Source organism: Pipistrellus kuhlii, unplaced genomic scaffold (genome assembly GCF_014108245.1).
Source record: "Pipistrellus kuhlii isolate mPipKuh1 unplaced genomic scaffold, mPipKuh1.p scaffold_m20_p_14, whole genome shotgun sequence".
Lineage (NCBI taxonomy): Eukaryota > Metazoa > Chordata > Mammalia > Chiroptera > Vespertilionidae > Pipistrellus > Pipistrellus kuhlii.
This window is the reverse complement of record NW_023425449.1, coordinates 35,369,179-35,392,388: the sequence shown is the minus strand read 5'-3', so window position 1 is coordinate 35,392,388 and position 23,210 is coordinate 35,369,179. Positions and strand designations below refer to the sequence as shown.

General features: G+C 40.3%; 1 protein-coding gene across 1 annotated transcript in view; it reads left to right on the top strand.

Moving 5' to 3' along the window:
• The first annotated feature begins 284 nt into the window (after positions 1-284).
• Positions 285-23,210, top strand: part of UBE2W (ubiquitin conjugating enzyme E2 W) — a 51,859-nt gene continuing 28,933 nt past the window's right edge. Inside the window, exons 1-3 of the mRNA XM_036437154.1 lie at positions 285-392; positions 14,318-14,409; positions 20,765-20,867. Of these exons, the coding sequence (XP_036293047.1) occupies positions 378-392; positions 14,318-14,409; positions 20,765-20,867 (210 nt within the window). The 5' untranslated portion in view covers positions 285-377. The remainder of the gene's footprint in view (positions 393-14,317; positions 14,410-20,764; positions 20,868-23,210) is intronic.

The window sequence follows — 23,210 nt, the reverse complement described above, 5'->3', positions numbered from 1 at the left end:
AAAACCCCCACGAGTCCGGACATCATCAGAATCTCGGAGAACGGACAGGGGAAAAAAAAAAAAAAAGCAACAGTGTCCAGCTCAGACCCGGAGAAGCTTGTCCCAAGCGATCCGAGCGGCCAGCGAGCTCGCCGCGGACCGGACAGCAGGCTGGGACCGAGGCCCCTGACAGCACCGCTCCCCTCCGCCCCTCCCACCCCGCCCCTCCCCTCCCGCGGGCACCAGCCAATCCCGTCGAGCCATTCCCTTCCCTCGGAAGCCCCGCCCCCCGCGCCCGGGATGCTGGGCCCCCGCGGCGTGACGCAAGCACGGCGGCCCCGCCCCCTGCGTCTCTGGCCTCGCCGGCCTCGGAGGGGGGGAGGGGGCATGGTTCCATCATGGCGTCAATGCAGGTGAGAGGGGTTTGCAGCATCTGGGCGGGCGAGGGAGCCTCCGGGAGGATGCGAGCGTCTCGCCGGGGGCGGTGTCTGGGACTCGGGGGCGCCGCGCGGGCTCGGGAGCGGGCCTGGCGGCCAGGGCTCCCCAGGCTCCGGGCACCGGGGAGGAGTGAGAGGCGGCGGTAGAAGGGCGGGGGGAGGGTGGCGGGGAGGCGGCGGCGGCGGGCTCGGTCGGTCGAAGCGGACACCAGCCGGCCGGAAAGTTGGGGGAGAAAGAAGGCGAAGGGCAGGGGCGGGCGAAGTTTGGCGGGGGCTCGGCGGCTGTCGTCTCGGAGTCGCCTCCCGCTCGCTCGCACGGTTGGCCGCTGCCGGCCTGCCCCTCGCCCGCCCGCCCGCCGCAGCGATGCCTTCGCCCCCGGCCCCCGGCCCGGCCCGGCGGAAACAGCTGCTCCGGCCGCCGTCGCCGGGCAGGAGCGGCCCCGAGAGGGGCTGCGTGCGGGGGAGCTGGGAAGGCGTTCCCGGGGAGGGCGGCTGGCGGCCTCTCCGCCCGGGCCTCCCACGCCGGCCTCCCCGGCGGCTCTCCTTTTGCCCCTTACGTTTTTATTTGTTTATATATATTTTTTTGCCTCTTGGGGACCTTTCTCTGGGAGCCTCCGCTCTCAGCGGACAGCAGCCCGCCTTCTCCCTGGCCCCGAAAGCTGCCCCTCGTCCATCGACATTACTTGCCGCCGACTATGCCATGTCCCCCGAGAGCCCAGCCACGACCCCGGAGCCCTCCCGGGACCGCGGGGCGTCGGTTCCCCTCCCCGGCGGCGCCCCGCCCTGGTGGTGGCAGCGGTCGGTCCGGCTGCAGCCCTTTGCCCCCCCCCCCCCCCCCCCCCCCCCCCCGATCGTCAGGGGGGACCCGAGTTTGGAAGGAGCTGTTGGTTTAACCCGGTGCCCCAGCTACTACCCGGCCGGGCAATGCGTGCTTTTGCTGGCTTTCCAACTTCATAGAACCCTTATTTCCCCTCCGAATCCAAGGGGTTTGCATGTGTTTTTCTGGCAAAGATGGCATCCGCTGGTGGAGTTTCTGTAGAGATTGTGACTGCACATGTATCTATAGCCCGCACTTCATTTACCAGCGAAGGCGACCTGTATCAAAACACGTAGGAAGAGAAGGGAGAACTCCCTCGTGGGAGTGGCCGCCGAGCGCTTTTTTAGATTTTTAACAAGGAAACTCCTCCAGTAGAGAAAGAGACCACGTTTTTTTTCTTAGAAGGATTTTTGTGCTTTTGTTTCTTGAATAATAAGCAAGTCTTCCCTCTCTGGATCTCTCTCCTTTGTAGGCCAGAACAGTGGTTTTCTTCTCTTTTTTTTTTTTTTTTTTTTTTTTCATCATCTTCCTCTTTTGTGCACATATTTGGGTTCGCGTTGACTTCTGTGCTTTGGTATTATTCCCTTTGAACCTGTTTTTCATACAGTTTTGCTTGTGTGTGTGTGTTTTACCGTTGCTTCTCCCTTTGGACTTTCCTGCAGAATACGAAAAAAATAAAGTATAGAACACCCCTAGCTGAAGAGATGTCATGAAATGGTGCAGGGGGAAAGAAGAACAATTTCAGGAAACATTATACTTTACACTAATCTCCCCAGAGATGTGAGAGAAGTTCCGTCATTTGAGGCCCCAAAAGGAACTGGAACACTAGTTGAACCGTAGCGAGGCTATATGACCGATTTAAGATTATGAAGATAAAAAGGGTTTGTTTTAAATGAGAATTAAGATTAAAATCCACAATATTTGTGATGATTTTTCACAAGAGAAGTATGGGGATGACTAATTTGCTGGTTAGATTTAGGCTTCAAGTGTCTGAAAAGGGCAGGTTTGTTTTTAAGACAAAAACGAGTCAGTAAAGAACTTAATATTGATAATTATGAATTTTACATGGCGACTTAAGCAATGGAGGGAAAAGAAACTTACCAGTATAATGCTTTTTGTGTTCCAAGTACTACATTTAACTGTCTTATCACCCTTTATTCCTTTGTGTTTTCTGATGAGAGAAATGGGGAACTGATGTTCCCTCATTTAACTAAAATAAAACTAAGTCTTTCCTTTTATTTATATTTTTAAAACATCTCAGATATTCTGGTAGTATCTTTTTAAAAAAATAGATTTTATTGATTTTTTACAGGGAAGAGAGAGGGATAGATAGCTAGAAATATTGATGAGAGAGAAACATCGACCAGCTGCCGCAACCAAGGTACATGCCTTTGACCAGAATCTAACCTGGGACCTTTCAGTCCACAGACCGAAGCTCTATCCACTGAGTCAAACCGGTTTTGGCTCTGGTAGTATCTTGATAAATACTTTCATATACATAAATCAAGATTTTTCAAACACAACACAACTTTCTGTTATTATTCGGTCTTTGGTGAACAATTTTTTACTTGGCCATCTTAATAGAAAAGGTTAACTTTTTTCAAAACAAATTACACATAAAACTACAACCAAATTTGTTCATTTACTCATTAATAATTTTTTGAGGGCCTACTCATCTAAGGTGAACAAAAAGTAGACAAGATTTCTGCCTTTTTGGATATAAAAAGTCTAATTGGGAGAGACAGGAACAAAATATTTAAGTTACGGTAACTGCATATAGAAGGTGATCGTGTTGTGGAGAAAAAGCATGGAAGGAAGTTAGGAAATGTATATTTGGAGGATTTCCATTAGAATGCTTAGGAAGTATAGAATGCACGAATTCTGTGTCTGACCAAGTCCTTACTTAAAAAGTTTTCAGATTTTTTAAAATATTGATTTTAGAGAGGAAAGAAGAGGGAGAGAGCAGCATCAATGATAAGAGCGAATCACTGATTTACTACCTCCTGTAGGCCCTCCACTGGGGATCAAGCCTGCAACCGGGAATCAAACCATGACCTCCTGGTTCATAGGTCTACGCTTAACCACTAAGCCACGCTGGCCAGGCCAGATTTCTTTATCTTAACCACAGCAGGTTATTACTGCTGCTGAAGAGGTTACTTAAACCGTAAGAGGAGCTGTATTTTAGATATTATACAAATTAACATAGAATTTGATTACTCAAATTGATAAAAAATTAAATATTCTTTATGATCCATAACTAAGGGTAGACTTTGCATTTCTCCTTGGAGAATATCTATCTAAAAGTTGAAGTTGTAACTGCTTTAGTATCACCTTAAATCATGCCTCCCAACATTTTTTCATGTTGTGGCACATGCAGAAAATTAAAAAAAAAAATATATTGATTAAGGTATTACATATGTGTCCTCATCCCTCCATTAATCCCGCAAACCCCCCTCCCCCCATGCACTTACCCCCCTGGTGTCTGTGTCCATTGGTTAGGCTTATATGCAAGCATACAAATCCTTTGGTTGATCTCTCCTCCTTTCCCCTCCCCTCCCTTACCTTCCCTCTGAAGTTTGGCAGTCTGAGCAATGCTTCTCTGTCTCTGGATCTGTCCCTGTCCATCAGTTTATGTTGTTAATTATATTCCACAAATGAGTGAGGTCATGTGGTATTTATCTTTCTCTGACTGGCTTATTTCACTTAGCATAATGCTCTCCAGGTCCATCCATGCTGATGCAAATAGAAAGAACTCCCTTTTTTTTTTTTTTTTTTTTTTTAACCACAGTGTAGTATCCCATTGTCTAGATGTACCACAGTTTATTATTTATTTATTTATTTAATATATTTTATTGATTTTTTTACAGAGAGGAGGAGAGAGGGATAGAGAGCTAGAAACGTCGATGAGAGAGAAACATCGACCAGCTGCCTCTTGCACACCCCCTACCGGGGATGTGCCCGCAACCAGTGTACATGCCCTTGACCAGAATTGAACCTGGGACCTTTCAGTCTGCAGACTGACGCTCTACCATTGAGTCAAACTGGTTTCGGCTGTACCACAGTTTTTTAATCCACTCATTTGCTGATGGGCACTTAAGCTGTTTACAAATCTTAGCTATTGTAAATTGTTCTGCTATAAACCTAGGGGTGCATATATCCTTTCTGATTTGTGTTTCTAGTTTCTTTTAGAAACTAGATATATTCCTAGAAGTGGGGTCACTGGTTCAAATGGGAGTTCCATTTTTAGTTTTTTGAGGAAACGCCATGCTTTTCTCCACAGCAGAAAGTAATTTTTGAATAGCGCATTAAGATGGTTGAGGTAGCTGGAGGCTGAAAGCTAGGTGTGTGAAACGTTGAGGATGGGGATCAGTATCCTGACATACCTGTAGTGCTGGGGAAGCTCTGCTCTATCTATCATATTGCTGGAGTTGTTCTTTACTCCTCAAGGTTATGGTTTCCCAGTTTTTTCTTTTTGGAGCAGTCACAAATCACTAAGGAGATAATGGCTCAGTTATGTTTTGTTTGTTTTTCTTTCCTTTTTCTTTTAGGGAGCGGGTGTGGGGAGGAGAGAAAGAGAAACAACCATTTGTTCCTCTTATTTATGTATTCATTGGTTGATTCTTGTATGTGCCCTGTCTGCAGATTGAACCCACAACTTTGAAGTATTGGGATGACACTCTAACCAACTGAGCTATTGGGAAATAGCCAGTTTATGTTTTAAGAAACCATTCTTAGAGCCCTAACTTATTTGGCTCAGTGGATAGAGGGTCAGCCTGTGGACTCAAGGGTCCCAGGTTCGATTCCTGTCAAGAGCATGTACCTTGGTTGTGGGAACATTCCCAGTAGGGGGCGTGCAGGAGGCAGCTGATTGATGTTTCTCTCTCATTGATGTTTTTGACTCTCTTTCCCTCTCTCTTCCTCTAAAAAAGCAAAAAAATATATATATTTTTAAAAAGAAACTATTCTTAGAGAATGGTGGGCTTGTGATGGTACTTTGAATTGGTAGGAGTTAGATTAAAGATGTAGATTTACATTTAATTTTGGTAATTCCAGAAATCTTAAAATACTAGCTGAAAGTTATTTGTAGCACATTATTAGACATTACATTTTAGGAATTTTGATTTTTTGCTACAAACTTTCTGTCTCCAAACTACAAAAGCACTATTAAAGAGAATTTTTATGTGATCCTATGTGGGGGGGGGGGCTGTTTCTCTGTTTTCCGAGACCCACACGAAAAACGACAGGTTCTTGAGAGGAGGAGCTGGGGATTAAGAAATTAAAGAAAAAAAGAGAGAACAAGACACAGAAAGAGATTCAAGCTGGGACCCGGTGGGGGGCTGCCACTCTGATGGAGAGACAGTCATACCCACCACAGACAACACATCACACTTATTTATTTCCCAAAGAATAAAGGGAGGTTTCCCTGAAAAACTTAGAATCAAAGGAGTTATGGGTGTGCCCAGGTCCTATTCATTCCCTCATTCCTGGGATTTAGCATATGTAGACCTGGATAAGTCAAGATCCTATTCATTCCTCATTCCAAGCACTGTACTGATGGACAGTCTCTGACATTTTGGGGAAACTTGTTCCCAGGGTGTGGCACTGCCTACGCCTTGAGTTCAGCTGATGGTAATTAAAGGTCATCTGTGTGCATTCCCAAGGGGCCCTCTACAATTCTAAACGTTCATAAGAGTATAGCAGTATGGGGATATTCTGTATTCAGCTAAACCATAAGATTGTATTTTGTGTGTTGTTTTATTTTCTTTTGTATTTAATCTTTCCCCCCCCCCCCATCAGCTCATTTCATTCACAAATATGTATTATAAAGTATTTAATTTAGCCTACTGAATATACACAGAGTGGCCAGATTATTATGCGTTCAGAGATCATAATAATCTGGCCACTCTGTGTGTGTGTGTGTGTGTGTGTGTGTATTAGAGGCCTGGTGCATGAATTCGTGCATGGTGGGGGGCTGGCCAGCCTGGCCGGGGGTGGGGACCTGGGCAGTTGGCCATCCTGCCGGCTGGTCGAACTCCTGCTCGACGGGACAATTTGCATATTAGCTTTTTTTATACAGGATATACACTGCATTCAGAGATCAATAATCTGGCCACTCAGTGTATTTTCTGATCTTAGAATACACCCGTTTCATTCAGACTTCTCTTACATTGGAAGTTTTAGGTATACTTGGTATACTTTTCTAATTTGACCATCCAGATTTATATATTAACTTTAGGTGTGGACTCCTCTTATGTTATGTCTAAGGTCTTAAAAAGGTCAGTGCATAATAGTTGATTTTTGTCAAATCTAAAAACAATGATATAATTGAGAGACATGGTCCATTGAATTACTCTTGTGGGTTTTCTATATTTTCTTCCTATCTTACCTAATTGGATCTTAGACTACTTTTTTTTTAATCTTAAGACTATTGACTGTTGATTTGTCTAGATGAAAGGAGTTTGCAATTTAGTAACAGAAGATGGACTATACATGTGTGCTAATTTTCAGGTGTCTTAGAGGTAAATTATTTTGGATTATTCATAATTTAATTGCTCTTTACTCAAGTAAGTGTATGTAGTGATTGAGACAGGTGGAATATGGGTTCTTACCAACATTACTATTGTAGTCATGCTGCTTTGTCAACTAAATTCCATATGACTATTTGTTGATCTCATGAAGGGTTACAGGATAATCAAAAGTTAGAAAATTGACTGTCATCTTGAATACGGAGGCTTACTGAGCACTGGAAACTTGGGGAATATAGCTAGAGTTATGGTATTTGAGAAGCTTGGCTGGATGTTCTGGCAGGGAATAGGGCTGTTCAGGAGCTGTTGGACCAAGTGCCCAGAGAAAGTGGGAACAGTAGAATTAAAGGTGTTTCCATTTGAATGATAAACATCGGTGGATAGTAGAGTCAGTTTAAGTGAACAAAAGCATTAAGCTAGGTAAGCATCTTCGCAGTCCTTGTGCTACTCTGTTTTGCAATTAATGAGATGCCTTCTATTTTTGACCCAAAGTGTGTTTGTGTCTTAAAAAAAAACAACAACATATTGTTACATTGACTTTAGAGAGAGAAAGGGAGAGGGGGAGAGGGGAAACATCAATGATAGAAACATGGGTGTAGTCCAATTAACATACACACACACACACACGCCCACCCCCCCCCCCCCCCATTTCGTTTTGTTAATCCTTACCTGAAGATATTTTTCCATTGATTTTTAGAGAGTGGAAAGGAGGGAGGAAGAGAGAAACGGAAACATTGATGTGAAATAGATACATCGATGGGGGCTGGGGTCAAGTCTGCAATGGAAGTACATGACCTTGACCAGAATTGAACTTGGGACTCTTCAGCCTGAGGGTCAATGCTCTATCCACTGAGCCAAACTGGCTAGGGCCATATCTTTTCTTTAAAATTATTGCTGCATTTTGTAATTAGAGGTGGTTGAAATACTAATTAAAATATAATTTGTTTACTTTTTTACTAGATGAAAGGAAGCTATATTGAGCAAATTTGAAATATAGATTTTTTTAGTATGAAAATTTTGATATGAGAAAAATTGTTACATTCTTAAGAAACTTAGTTTAAGGATCCCAGTAGAAAAAACTACATAGTGCATTATTGGTGCCATCTTTGCTCTTGATGTTCCTTAGTAGAAACCTTATAGAATTCATGTCTTTATGACAGTTAGTTTGAACTACCTTGATTTGATACTGCTATAGTCCATCCTTATTCATGGATTCTGTATTTTTTGAATCCTTCCATTCAGTAAAATTCATTTGTAACACTAAAAATGGATATATATATGGTGCTTTGGTGGTGATTTATACAACGATTGGCAAAAAGACCAAAAAATTCAGTCTCTGGAAACTTATGTTCCCAGCTGAGGTCAAACAAGGTGATGCTCTGCCTTGTTTCAGCTGTTGTACTGTAAACAAATGTCCTTTTTTCAGCCTATTTAATGCCATTTCCCCCCACATTTCTGTCTTTAAAATGGCTCCCAAGGGAGGGCTCAAGTGCAGCCTAGTGCTCCTAATTGCAAGAAGACTGTGCATGTTCGGTAACCTTAGTTCAGGCATGTGCTGTTGGCTTTGGGTTCATTGTTAAAGAACCAACAGTCTATATTAAGGTGCCTTTAAACAGAAACCATTATTATTTTTGGTCTAATGTGACCAAAGGATCGTAGGAACCTAACCCTGTATTTCCCTTGGGAACCCTGGTTCAATATTTGCTCTGACTTTATAAAACATAACTACTGTGAATTTAATGAGAGTTGACTATTTTGATTTAAATTACCAGTTCACCTTTAATTTTAAATGTTTGAAGCCTGGTTAAAACTGGTAAAAAGTAACATTGTGCCATGGCAAATGTGGTTCAGTTGGAGTGATGTCCCGCACACCAAAAGGATGAAGGTTTTTATTCCCGGTGTCAGAGCTCATACCAGGTTGTGAGTCCCATTCCTGGTCATGTGCACAGAAGGCAACAGATCCATGTTTCTCTCTCTTTCTGCATATGGATGTTTCTCTCCGTCTCCCATCCTCTCTCTAAAATCAGTTAAAAAAACACACCATGTCAAAACCGGTTTGGCTCAGTGGATAGAGCACATGTGTCAAACACAAGGCTCGCAGGCCAAATCCGTCCCGCCAGGCCTTGCAATGTGGCCCGCACCGCGCTGTCATCACTGCACTCCGCTGCGTTTCCATCACAATGACAGTTTATGACTGTTCAGTAAACCATTTGGCCCGCGATTTAGGCTGGATTTTAGATTTTGGCCCCTTCTCTGATTGAGTTCGACACCCCTAGGATAGAGCGTCGGCCTGCGGACTGAGGGGTCCCAGGTTCGATTCCGGTCAAGGGCATGTGTCTTGGTTGTGGGCACATCCCCAGTGGAGGGTGTGCAAGAGGCAGCTGATCAGTGTTTCTCTCTCATCGATGTACCTAACTCTCTCTCCCTCTCCCTTCCTCTCTGTAAAAAATCAATAAAATATATTTTAAAAAAGTCTTTTTAAAAAATCACCATATTTTAGAAAATTGTAATGTTGCTACATTTTTTTTGCCTTTTTCCATTTTCTACTATAGATCAGTACTCAATACTTCCCCCTAGTTTTTTTCCTAGAGTTGCCAGCACAATTTGAGTTACTGGTTTTCAGTTTTGACAATTATATTTTAAGTTACCTGGGAAGCTTTAAACAAAACAAAACTATCCCCTGAGAGCAATCTGGCATGCATTTTGGGCATTGGATTTTTTCTCAGCTAATGCACACCCAAGTTTAGAGTTTATCTTTACTACAATGCGGGTGGGGGGAGGGGGAGCAGATTTAGAGTTGTTTTTGTTTTGTTTGGTTTTTTCCCCCTCAGATTTAGAGTTTAGCAGATGGTAGACATATGAAACTTGATACATTTGGGGAGAGCTTTAAGAATCAAATGTGAGCCTTAGCTAGTTTGGCTCAGTAGATAGAGTATTGGCCTGTGGACTGAAGGGTCCTAGATTTGATTTCAGGCAAGGGTACATGCCTGGGTTGCGGGTTCGATACCCAATAGGGGGCATGCAGGAGGCAGCCAGTGAGTGATTCTCTCTGATCATTGATGTTTCTATCTATCTCCCTCTCCCTTCCTCTCTGAAATCAATCCTGCCTAATAATAGAGTGATATGCAAATTAACCATCACTCTGCTACAAGCCATGCCCATCAGCAACACCCATCAGCCAATCAGAGCAAGCATGCAAATTAACCCCAATCAAGATGGCTGCAGCCACAGAGAGCAGTTGAGAGGCTTTTCCCCAGCAATAGAGGAAGCCAAGCTTTCCACACACCCTGGCCAGCCTAGGCCTCCATTCTATTAGGTCTAGTAATAATTAATGTCGTTTTCTAATACTTTTTTAAATTGAATTTATTTAAACAATACAACAAAATTTAATCAACAATATAGTTGCCGTTGTTTTCTACTACTTGTGCCCAACGCTCAGGAAGCATTTTAATCCCTCTGTTGTAAAATTCTTGTTGATTTTGATGCAAAAAATTTGGTCAATGCATTTTTGAGGCATTCTTCATTATTAAATTTTTTTCCAAGAAGAAAGTTTTGCAAAGAATGAAACAAATGGTAATCGGAAGGGGTATCAGGAGAATATGCAGGTTGAGGGAGAACTTCCCATTCCAACTGGCGCAGTTTTTCAGCAGTGATTCTTGTAGTATGCGGTCGTGCGTTATCGTGGTAAAGAATTACGCCCTTCCGATTAATCAGCGCGGGTTCTTTTTCTCTTAAAGCTTGGGCTAACCTTTCCAATTGGACAATATACACTGCACTTGTAATGGTTTGGTTAGATGGTAAAAGTTCATAATGAAGAATTCCTTTAAAATTCCACCAAACACACAACATCACTTTTTTCGCATGCAAGTCAGGTTTTGGCGTGGGCTGCGGAGCCTCATTTTTGTCCAACCATTGAGGCTGCCTTTTCAAATTAACATACAGCACCCATTCTTCATCTGCGGTAACAATTTGCTCTAAAAACGGCAAAGGGTTTTGACGAGAGAGGAGCGAACTGCAAATTGTGACTCTTTGATTACGGTTGTTGTCGGTCAACTCATGAGGAACCCATTTTCCAAACTTTTGGACTTTGCCAAGTGCACGCAATTGATTGGAAATTGTTTTTTTGTGAACAATTTAAAGTTGTCGCAAGCTCTTGTTGGGTAATTTGAGGATTTTGCACCAAAAGAGCTTGAAGAGCTTCTTGATCAAAATTGGACACACGGCCTCGACCACTCTTGTCATCTAACGAAAAATTTCCCTCGCGAAATTTCTCAAACCAACGCTGGCATTTTCTGGCGCTAACTGCATCTTGACCAAGAGCACTACAGATGGTTTTTGCAGCCTCACTTGCTTTTCTTCCTAATTGGAACTCGTAAAGCATGCAGTGCCGAATATGCTCTTCATCCGCCATCTTCTTAGCCTTAGGTTTGCAACAAAAACCAAACCAAACACAAACTTTTTCAAGCAAAACTTGTTAATTGCACTTAACACGTTCTGTAGATACCACGTGTTTGAAGGTTATGTCAATACAAGTCAACGCCAAGCAAGATTTTAAATGAATGTTTAAAAACGACATTAATTATTACTAGACCCAATACCTTGACCGGAATCGAACTCGGGACCTCTCAGTCCACAGTCCGACACTCTGTCCACTGAGCCAAACCGGTTTCGGCTGTTCTGTTTTTTTAAATATATTTTTATTGATTTCAGAGAGGAAGGGAGAGAGGAGAGAGAGAAACATCAATACTGAGAGAGAATCACAATTGGGGATAATACCTACAGAAATGCATTTGTTTATAAGCTGAACTGCTTTAATATTAGTGGCCTTTTTAGGTTGCTACTTAAAAATATTTTTAAAATTGATTTTGGAGTTAAGGGAAATATCAGTTCGTTGCCTCCAACCAGGGATCAAACCTGTAACCTTTCGGTACATGGGATGACATTGCAACCAAGTGAGCAACACTGGCCAGGGCACTTTTTTTTTTTACTAGGAGCATTTTGTTTGATATGGTATTCTTCAACTTAAACAGTAATGTACACTATAAAACAAACATCTTAGTACATATTTATACTGTCATACTCTTTATCTTCAGTGGTCTGAAAAAGGAAATGATCAGGAGCGTAGAGGCAAAAATAGCATTGGGATGAAATGCCATCATTTAGCATTGTGCTACACAATGTGGACCTGTTGCTGGGTCATGCTTTTATTTTATGAGGACTTGGAAAAGTTATTCCTAATTTCTCTAGTTAGTTTCTATGAGGTGGTACGTAATATAGTTAAGAGCACATGAAGTAGGTTCTGGCCAAGTAGCTCATTTGGTTAGAGCATAATCCCAATATGCCAAGGTTGTAGGTTTTTTTTTGTTGTTGTTTTTTTAATATATTTTTTTGATTTTTCACAGGAAGAAAGAGGGATAGATAGGTAGAAACATCGATGAGAGAGTATCATCGACCAGCTGCCTTCTGCACACCCCCTATGGGGGATGTGCCTGCAATCAAGGTACATGTCCTTGACCGGAATCGAACCTGGGACCTTTCAGTCCTCAGACTGACGCTCTATCTACCGAGCCAAACTGGTTTTGGCAAGGTTGCAGGTTTGATCTCCAGGCAGGGCACATATAAGAATCATTCAATGAATACATCAATAAGTGGAACAGGAAGTTGATATTTCTCCCTCTCCTCCATCTCTCTTCTAAAATCCATCAATTCTATAAAATAAAATACTAATATGCAAAATGACCAAATGGTAGAACGACTGGTTGCTATGATGTGGACTGACCACTAGGGAGTAGATGCTAAGCACAGGAGCTGCCCCCTGGTGGTCAGTGTGCCAGTAGCCAGGCTCACGGTTGGCAAGCACAGCAGTGGTGGTGGGAAGCCTCAACTGCCTCCGTGGCAGTGCATGTCCCTCTGATGGCTTAAGTCTGAGATCGGGCCTAAGACATCAGTCAGGCATCCCCCAAGAGCTCCCGGATTGGGAGAGGGTGCAGGCCGGGCCTCTAGTAATAATAAATAAATAACTTAAAAAGAGCACATGAAGCAGTAAATGTTAGTCAATGTAGTGTCAGTACTGAAGTCAAGTTTGTTACACCAAAATAATATGATATAGGTGCCAAGACAAACCCTTTTGCTGGATAATGTAGGGTGGGGTCAGAATGGGATTGGGGGAATTATATGTAGTTGATACCTGATTTTCATCATTACTTTCAATTATGATATTGCAAGGTCTGAGGAAAACTTTTAATTCTTAAGCAACTAAGGAGCCATTTATAAGTTCTATTACAGTGCTTCTCAACAAAGAAAGGGAGTTGTTTTCTACACTGTATTGGTGCTGAGTGATGTTAAGCTTATTTAAAAGTGTCATATATTACCCTAGTTGGTTTGGTTCAGAGGATGGAGCGTTGGCCTGCGGACTCAGGGATCCCAGGTTCGATTCTGGTCAAGGGCATATACCTTGGTTGCAGGCACACCCCCAGTAGGGAGTGTGCAGGAGGCAGCTGATAGAAGTTTCTCTCTCATCGATGTTTCTAGCCCTCTATCTTTCTCCCTTCCTCTTTGTAAACAATAAAATATATTTAAAAAAATAAAAATAAGTGTCATATATTGAAAAGGTATAGAAATATTACTATATTAATAGTAATATTAGTCCAGAAAAAGCAGATTATAGCTTTTTTTTATACTAGCCTTTAAGCAGCAAATTCTTGAGTTCTGAACAGATATTTATGTTTGACTTCTTTAATCCAAGAAAAGACATTTATTAGTATATTCTTTATAATGTTGCATACAATTCTAATAATTTAGGTTTTAAACCCATAAAACTACAAGCTTCTGTGAGTTTTTTGTTGTGTACTATAAGTTAATGTACATTAGTGATAATAACTGAAGAGTTGGACAGTAAAAACTGTACAAACAAGGCAAAATACATAGCCATTTGGGGCATCTGTTATGTTGGAAAATAAGTTTACATATCTTGGGCCCTGATGTTATATTCTGGTGTTGAAAGATTAAATTATGTGCGAATGGTCATATTTAAGAGAACAAAAACCTGGGTTGTAAATTACAAATGAAAACTATTTAAAACATCAATTTCTAAAATGACATATTCTTTAAGGATTATATTTATAGTTGTAAGCAGTAAAAGAAGCACTACTGCTGAAACCGGTTTGCCTCAGTGGATAGAGTGTTGGCCTATGGAGTGAAAGGTCCCAGGTTCGATTCTGGTCAAGGGCATGTACCTTGGTTGCGGGCACATCCCCAATAGGGGGTGTGCAAGAGGCAGCTGATCGATGATTCTCTCTCAACGATGTTTCTAACTCTATCCCTCTCTCTTCCTCTCTGTAAAAAAAAAAAAAAAAAAAAAAATCAATAAAATATATATATTTTTAAAAAAGCACTACTAACACTCAGCACTTATAACCTAGGCTGAGACCTTAAAAACCTCTGTGGAGTAGTTATGAAGTTTTGTAGATAGCTGGCCTCTCTTCATAACCCTTCACAACATCAATTTTTAGACATATGACAAAAAGGTACAAATTATTATTCGTTTGTTTTTTTTCTAGAAACGACTGCAGAAAGAACTGTTGGCTTTGCAAAATGACCCACCTCCTGGGATGACTTTAAATGAAAAGAGTGTTCAAAATTCAATTACACAGTAAGTATTTAATTTTTAAAGTACTTAATTTGTTTCTTTATTATCAGTGTAATATATGAATGTATACTTATTTTATTAAATATATATTTGTTTTCATATTTCATCACATTGTCTTTCAGCAAGTGGTAAATACAGTTTACAGACTTACTCTGCATGAAATAGTGAAGGGTGGAAGGGGACACAAGTATTCTCTCTAACTCAGCTGCTTCCTTGGGAGTGAAGCAGAAGTGTCTTTCCAGATACGATACCAAAAAGAGTAGAGAAGATGCGTCCCCTCCCTTAAAGATGAATTTGAATTAGTTTAGAATATTTTCATGAGTATCTTTTTAAGATCTCACAACCTAGTATGGTCTATTCTTACTGTTCCTTTGGCTTAATAATTCTGTTAGGTAAGGGTGAATTTTCTAAAAGAGAGGAGAAATAAAAAATAATTGCTCCTTTCCTTTAAAAAAAAAATCTCCAGAAAAACATAATAAGGATAGGAGCCTACAAGATAAAAGTTTATTATAGACCATCTTGTAGGACAAATAAGGACAATTCAAATATTGAATTGTGATGAGAGGCCCAGTGCATGAATTCATGCACCACTGGGGTCCCTCGGCCTAACCTGCAGGATGAGGCTGAAACCAGCTCTCCAACTTCCCCTGACGGCCCTGGATTGTGAGAGAGTGCAGGCAGGGCCGAGGGACTCCACTGGTGCACAATTGGGGCCTGGGAGATATGTGGGAGGGCGCCAGAGTGTGTCTGGCCCATCTAACTCAGTCCAGATCGGTTGGACCCCACCAGCAAGCTAATCTATTGGTTGGTTGTCTGTCCCCTATTGGTCAGTGCACATCATAGTAACTGGTCGACCAGTCACCTGTCTGCCCCCTGGTGGTCAGTGCATGTCCTGGCAGCTGTTCAACTGATCAACTCTCTACTCACTGGTGGTCAGTGCATGTCATAGCAAGCGGTTGAGTGGCCTTAGCATATTATGCTTTGATTGGTTGAATGGATGACCAGTCAACAGGACACTTAGTATATTAAGCTTTTATTATATAGGCTATGTTAGGTTCAGAGAGCAAAAGTGATCAAAATTCACACAATGGAGGGTAGGGGGACATACGCAGGAAAAAATTTTGGTTACCTTTCACTTTGACATTTGAGTTAAGACAGGAGTCAAACATTAAGAACAGGAATATAGGAAATTAATATGTTGATATTTAAGTGGGTGAATTGATGTTTGGAAATGCAGTGTACATCTCTAGTTCTATAACAATATCTTTTTAAAAAAAAATTTATTGATTTCAGAGAGGCAGGGAGAGGGAGAAAGAGAGAGAAACATCAATGATGAGGGAGAATCCTTGATTGGCTGCCTCCTGCATGCCCCACACTGGGACCAAGCCCACAACCCAGGCATATGCTCTGACTGGGAATGGAACTGTGATCTCCTGGTTCACAGGTTGATGCTCAACCACTGAGCCACACCAGCTGAGCCAGCGTTACTTTTTTAAAAAATTTAATTTTATTGGGGTAACTTTGGTTAATAACACTATATATGTTTCAGGGATACAACTTTATAATATAACATCTTAACATAACATCTCTAAATTTCTTTGTGTACTTACCACCCAAAATCTAGTATTCTTCCCCCTTTACCGTCTTCAACCTCTCCCCCCTTCCCTGCTGGTAACTGCCATACTGTGGTCTGTGAGTTGTTTTTTTTTTGTTCTTTTGTTGCTTTTTGTTTTACATCTCACATATGAATAAAATCATGTCATCTTGGCCTTTTCTATGTGACTTATTTCACTTAGCATGATGCTTTCAAGATCCACCCATGTTGTCTCAAATGGCAATATTCCATCTTCTTTTATGGCTGAGTATAGTATTTACTTGTATATTCATAACACATCTTTATCCAATCATCAGTCAAAGGACTTTAAATTGTTTCCAGATCTTGGCCACTGAATAATGTTGCAGTGAACATAGAGATGCCTATATCTTTACAAATATTTTGGGTAGATACTCAAAAGAGGGGTTGCTGGGTCATATGGTAGCTTTATTCTTAGTTTTTTGAGGAATCTCCATACTATTTTCCATAGAGGCTGCTCCAATTTACATTTCCGTCAGCAGTGTATAATGGACCCTTTTTCTCTATATCTTCTCTAATACTTGTTATTTCTTGTCTTATTGATAATAGCCATTCTAACTCGAGGTGGTATATAATTGTGGTTTTGATTTGCTTTTTCCTTATTGTTAGTGAAGTTGAGCATCTTTTCGTATATCTGTTGGCCATTTGATTGTGTTCTTGTGAAGTGTTCAGGTCCTCTGCCTATTTATAAAAAAATATATTTTACTGATTTTTACCGAGAGGAAAGGAGAGGGATAAAGAGCTAGAAACATCGATGAGAGAGAAACACAGACCAGCTGCCTCCTGCGCACCCCCTACTGGAGATGTGCCCGTAACCAATGTACATGCCCCTGACAGGAATTGAACCTGGGACCCCTCAATCCACAGACTGACGCTCTATCTTCTGAGCCAAACCTGTTTCGGCTCTGCCTATTTTTTAATTGGATTGTTCTTTTGTTGAGTTGTACGAGTTCATTATATATTTTCTATATTAATCCCTTGTCAGAAGTATTGTTTGCAAATATCTTCTCCCATTTGACTGGTTGCCATTTTGTTTTTGAAAGCAGCATGCATTATCTTTGAATAATGCATTTAGAGATTTTTGTCTGGCAGTAATTTTTCTTTTAAAATAACATTGTAAAGGAATCGTAAAAGTTTATTTAATGGGATTATATGGGATATGGATATGGATAAGGAAGTTGATGAAAGCACATTAAGCTTTGTAGAAGACATTATGGTAGCATATATTAAGAACTTTAAAAACACGAGTATCATATCCTTTAACCTAATAAACCCCTATGCTGTCTTAAGGAAGGAATAGAGATATAGAAAGATTGAGTAGAAAGAACATACATTTACAATACTGTACATGTTAATTGAAAAAATATTCACGTAGAAGTGGACTGCGCAGTTCAAACCCATATTTAAACATTAGAATCTCAGCTACTCACAAGTTAAGAACTGAGATTGCTCCTATCTCATCCTTACCCTGGGGGGGGGGGGGGGGGTGCTGTGATTGAAGTCAAACACTGATGATTTGAATTTATGTAATTAAGTGTGCAAATAATGCAACTTCTAGTCTTCGATACCATCGATAAAGAAACTACAACACAAAGTGACTAGAATGAGATGTACCCAAAAAACTTTTAATAGTAACTATGCATGATTTTTGTTTTATTGATACTTTTTCTAAATTTTCTGTGGTGATCATATTTTACTTTTTAATTAATAAAATGTTATTTAAAAATACAGTATACTGTACAATAGAAAATTATGCCTTTTTTGACCTGTCACCCAGTTATTGAAGGGATTACTGAGGTATTTACTTAGCTGTTTAAAAGCTGTAGCCCTGGCTGAGTATCTCAGTTGGAGCATTTTCCTGTACACCAAAAGGATGCAGGTGTGATTGATTCCTGGTCAGGGCACATACCCAGGTTAGGGTTCAATCCCCAGGCTTGGAGGTGTACAGGAGACAACCCATTGATGTTTCTCTGTCTGTTTGTATCTCTTCCCCCCGTCCAACCCCCCCCCCCCCCCCGTCCCCCTCTTCCTTTAAAAAAAAAAAACCACATTAAAAACATCATTGGGCCGAAACCGGTTTGGCTCAGCGGTAGAGCGTCGGCCTGCAGACTGAAAGATCCCAGGTTCGATTCCGGTCAAGGGCATGTACATTGGTTGCGGGCACATCCCCAGTAGGGGGTGTGCAAGAGGCAGCTGGTCGATGTTTCTCTCTCATCGACGTTTCTAGCTCTCTATCTCTCTCCTTCCCTCTCTGTAAGAAAAATCAATAAAATATATTTAATAAAACAAAACAAAACAAAAAAAATCATTGGGCAAGGATTTAAAAAAAAGCACAAAAGGCTGTGCTTGAGTAGATCACATAAATTTATGGTACATTGTCCTAAAAATTACCTTATAAAACAGAATGAAAGGCCACCAGGAAGTCCTGAATTATGGCTTTGCAATGGGTGTCTGGATTAGGGAGGTGGGTAAAAGGGGATTTTGATGGCTAGGAAGGACCTATCTAGTTGGAAAAGAGAATAGTTTTAGATTTTGTTTTTAGTGCAGCTTTTGCATTGTATTTAATTTACTTTGTTCTGACTCGGATGTCAGGAACATGTGAGGGGGTTTCTTGCATATGTAATGTTATGTATCCAACAACACTTTGAAGTGAATACCTTTTTTTAAAAAAATCTGTTTACAATTGAAATAGTTAAAATGGAAGAGATAAAATAGCTTACTCATGGCCACACAGCTAGCTAAGGGGCAGATCTATCTGATTTCACTGTAAAATATTGTCTCTTGAATCTGTGGTCATATCTTTTTTACCACATAATGGTATTCAGTGTGGATTCTGAAAATGAATAGCTGTGCTCTTATGAGTCAGTTCACATTCGCTGGTTGCTTCTAGATAATAGGCACATTTCTATTCTACATACTCTTAAATCTATCATATATGATGTGATGAATAGAACCTCAAACTATTCTCATTTTTTTTCTTTTATTTCCCTGTATTTAAGATAATAAATTTTTATACCTGAAAAGCATAAGATTGAAGAAATTGGCCAAGTGTACTATAATTACTATAAGTAGCAGAGATATAAGTATATTCTAGTAGAGGCCCGGTGCATAAAAATTCATGCGGGGCAGGAGGGGGGGAGGGAGGGAAGGCCTCACCCCAGCCGGCCCCCTCTCACAGTCCGGGAGCCCTTAGGGGCGGGAGGCGACCAGGTGATCAGGGGAAGGCAATGCCCCCATCACACCTCTGCTGCTGCCTGGGCTGCTGGGTGCCTTCATCTTGTGGCTGTGGGCACCACCATCTTTGAAGGTGTGGCATCAATTAGCATATTCCCTCCTCATTGGCTGTGGGTGCCGCCATCTTTGCGACAGCATGAGGTTCAATGAGCATATTTCCTTTTTATTAGATAGGATATATTACCTCTTATTCTTTTATTTTAAAATCAAATGGAGGTGGGGCCGGTTAACTCAGTTGGTTAGAGCGTGGTGCTAATAAAATCAAATGGAGGCCAAAACCGGTTTGGCTCAGTGGATAGAAGAGCGTTGGCCTGCTGACTGAATGGTCCCAGATTTGATTCCGGTCAAGGGCATGTACCTTGGTTGCGGGCATACTCTGTCCCTCTCCCTTCTTCTCTGTGATAAATCAATAAAAAATACATTTAAAAAAATAAATAAAATAAAATGGAGGAGGGGAAGTTAGAGAAATAGAGGAAGGGAAGTTAGAGAAATAGGATACATTACCTCTTTCTTTTTAAAAAAAATATATTTTTATTGATTTTTTACAGAGAGGAAGGGAGAGAGATAGAGAGCTAGAGACGTCGATGAGAGAGAAACACCAACCAGCTGCCTCCTGCACACCCCCTACCGGGAATGTTCCCGCAACCAATGTACATGCCCCTGACTGGAATCGAGCCCGGGACCTTTCAGTCCGCAGACCGATGCTCTACCACTGAGCCAAACCGGCTTCAGCTTATTCTTTTCTTTTAAATCAAATGGAGGAGGGGAAGTTAGTGAAATAGAGATTTTGATGAGAAAGATGATGGGCAGTATTTTAGAAGCAAAGTGGACCAAAGTCATAAGAATGAGTTATTAATTATGTCTCTATTTTATATTCATGGTTTTTATATGTGGAAACAAAGTAAGCTTGCAGAGATAATATAGAAATCTGTTCTGTGTTTTATTAAACAGTTCAGAAGTAATGAGAGACTAAGGAAAGGCCATATAGAACTTTGCCCATCAGAGTAAGTGGACTAATGTCCTTCCCCCATTGCTTCTAAAATAATTGATACCAGAATGGAAGTTAATTAGTTTGATATTATTTATAAAATCTTTTTAGTCATTGTAGAAATAATCTTGAGATAATAAGATAGGATAAATTGAGTAGAAATAGCATAGGCTTTGCTGTTATCACCCTGAGTTTAGGCTTTTATTTTGTTTTTGATTTATTCATTCATTATTTATTATGTTTGTTTTTTGAGACCTTCGATAAAATTTGTATTTTTCTTTTGCTAGCTATCTGAATTTGATCTAGTTATTTAACCCTTGAATAGGCATTCCAGGAATGTGAATGGCTGATTCTGTAATTATTGGGAGGATGAAGTATGCTATTATACACAAATGACTCCTATCCCAATACCTAGCATAGAGGAAGTTGTTGGTGTTATCTTTTCTCCTTCTTGCCCCAATCCCTTTTATCTGAAGTTTTTAATTTCTTTTTTTCTATTCTAGGTGGATTGTAGACATGGAAGGTGCACCAGGTACCTTATATGAAGGGGAAAAATTTCAACTTCTATTTAAGTTTAGTAGTCGATATCCTTTTGACTCTCCTCAGGTAACTGTCTTGCTTTTTAAAAATTCATTGTATTTTTTATAGCAAAATGCTAAATTGGTGATTTTTGACCAAGGAAAACTTTATAAAATAAATTTATTTTAATTATGTAGATAGATTTCTTCCTTTATCTTACCATAATGTAAACCAGAATCTTTTGAACATTTTATATTATTGAGATTAGGGATTTGCTGCTTTTGTACTTCCAAGAACTTAAAACTTTCTTAATCATAGATGTTAATAAAAAGGGGTGGAAATCTGACCTAGATCTATGGATTATTGGAGAGAGAACTTAATATTCTGGAATAGCTAGGCGTTTGTTCCTAAATAAGATGATAGAATGCTATTGTAAAGAGGCAAGTGATTTGTTCAAAGGAGCACTTCTTTGATTTTGCATTGACATGCTATCTTTGCAACATGTTAGCACTGCAAGAGCAGAATATATTATGAGATGTTAAACATCTAGACATGAGCCCCAAATCTTATCATTATAATTCGAAGTGCTGTCAGTTAATGGCTTAATACTTGGATAGGGGAAATAGTGGTGGAGGAGCATTTTTGAGAGCTGTTTAACGGGGTGAATAATTAATTGGCGGAGGTTAGAGAAAGGGAAAGACTATAAGATGACTTCAGATTTCTGGCTTGGTAAGGGTAAATGAGTTACTCATAGTGGCAAAGTGAAAAAACTTAATGCCAACTCTGTCTAGTGTTGCTAGGTAATGAGGTGTTCTGGATGATGAAATTTCCCAAATACCTGAAATTCAACCTATTTGGTACTAAAATATGCTATTTTTAAGGAAAGTCATACTGCATTGCTACTTTATTTTAAAATATATTTTATTAAAAAATAAAATAAGCCCTCAAAAAAATAAAATAAAATATAGTTTATTGATTTTTTAACAGAGAGGAAGGGAGACGGATAGAGTTAGAAACACTGATCAGCTGCCTCCTGCACACACCCCACCACAACCAAGGCACATGCCCTTGACTGGAATCGAATCCAGGACCCATCAGTTCACAGGCCGACACTCTAGCCACTGATCCAAACCGGTCAGGGCGCATTGCTACTTTAGAGAGGATATACCATACTCTAATAGAAATAGACTATAATAAAAAAACAAAAATAAATGTCTTCTCTCCAGAAAATGAGCTTCACTTTCTATTGTTGCCTTTGGTTTATTAGCATCATTGCTGACTATTAATGCTTGAAGGCAGCAGGGTCTTGAATATATGGAAGGAGAATTCAACTAACCAACTACTGGAAGCTTACTGTGGGATCTCACACATTTTTCATCAGGAAAATACTATTTTTGTAAATGCGGGGGAAAAAGTTTCCTCTAATTCTTAGTATTTATTTCTAAATCAGATATCAAACTTGAGCATCATTTGAATTTCATTTTTACCATATGGTTATTTGTAATAAATTCCCTTTATCATCTTATCTCATATTTTTTAAATTCTTTTTCTTCAGTTGTACTCTGCCCACCCTTCTGATTTTGGAGTTCTTTATTCAGCTCTCCCTTACTCTTCTTACTCTTCTCTGAGTTCAACCATCCTAAGCAGCTGGTCCCAGGTCTACAGCTCTGTGTATAAGCTTTTCCTTCTGAGGTTTAATTTCACTCCATTCTTGGACATCTCTACTTAACTCCAAACAACTCAAACATAACACATCTAAACTCAGTCTTTTCCAATTACAAAATAAGGGGATATTTTCCCCCCTTGGGTTGCTATCCACTTATCTGCTTGTGTTAAAGTTTTTCTGTTTCCCACACTCTAAATGCAGTTTTTCAGATCCTTTTGCAGTCATTCTGCTCTTACTTTACTGTCAGTGCTGCATCCTAGTTCTTTTCATCCCTAGCCATCCTTTTACAGTGCCACTAGATTTCTTTGAAGCCACAGTTATCTCATTGGATTTTACATGTACAAGTACACACAGAACCACCTTCCTCACCTTCCTCAATAAAACCTCTAATGGTTCATTATTTCCTATCAGGTCTAAAAACTCTTTAGCTTAGGTCCCTTCATGGTCAAGTCTGAATTGAATCATTTTAGCTACACATTACCTTCATGCATCCTAATATATAGTAATATTTATATTATACTTTGTAATGAACATCCATTCTCATTTTGTATTGTAATAGCTCTTAATGAAGAGTTTAGGGGGAGATGGGTTCATCCTCATTTTATTGAAGAAATTGAAACTTATAGAGTAAAATGTCTTGTTCATGGTTCAAAAGCTAGCTAGTAGAATAGTCATAACTTAAACCCAAGTTACTTCTCCCTTATACTGCCAATTAGGAGTGAGTACCAGCATGGGGGGAAAAGGCCTATTTATCCATTCAGTAA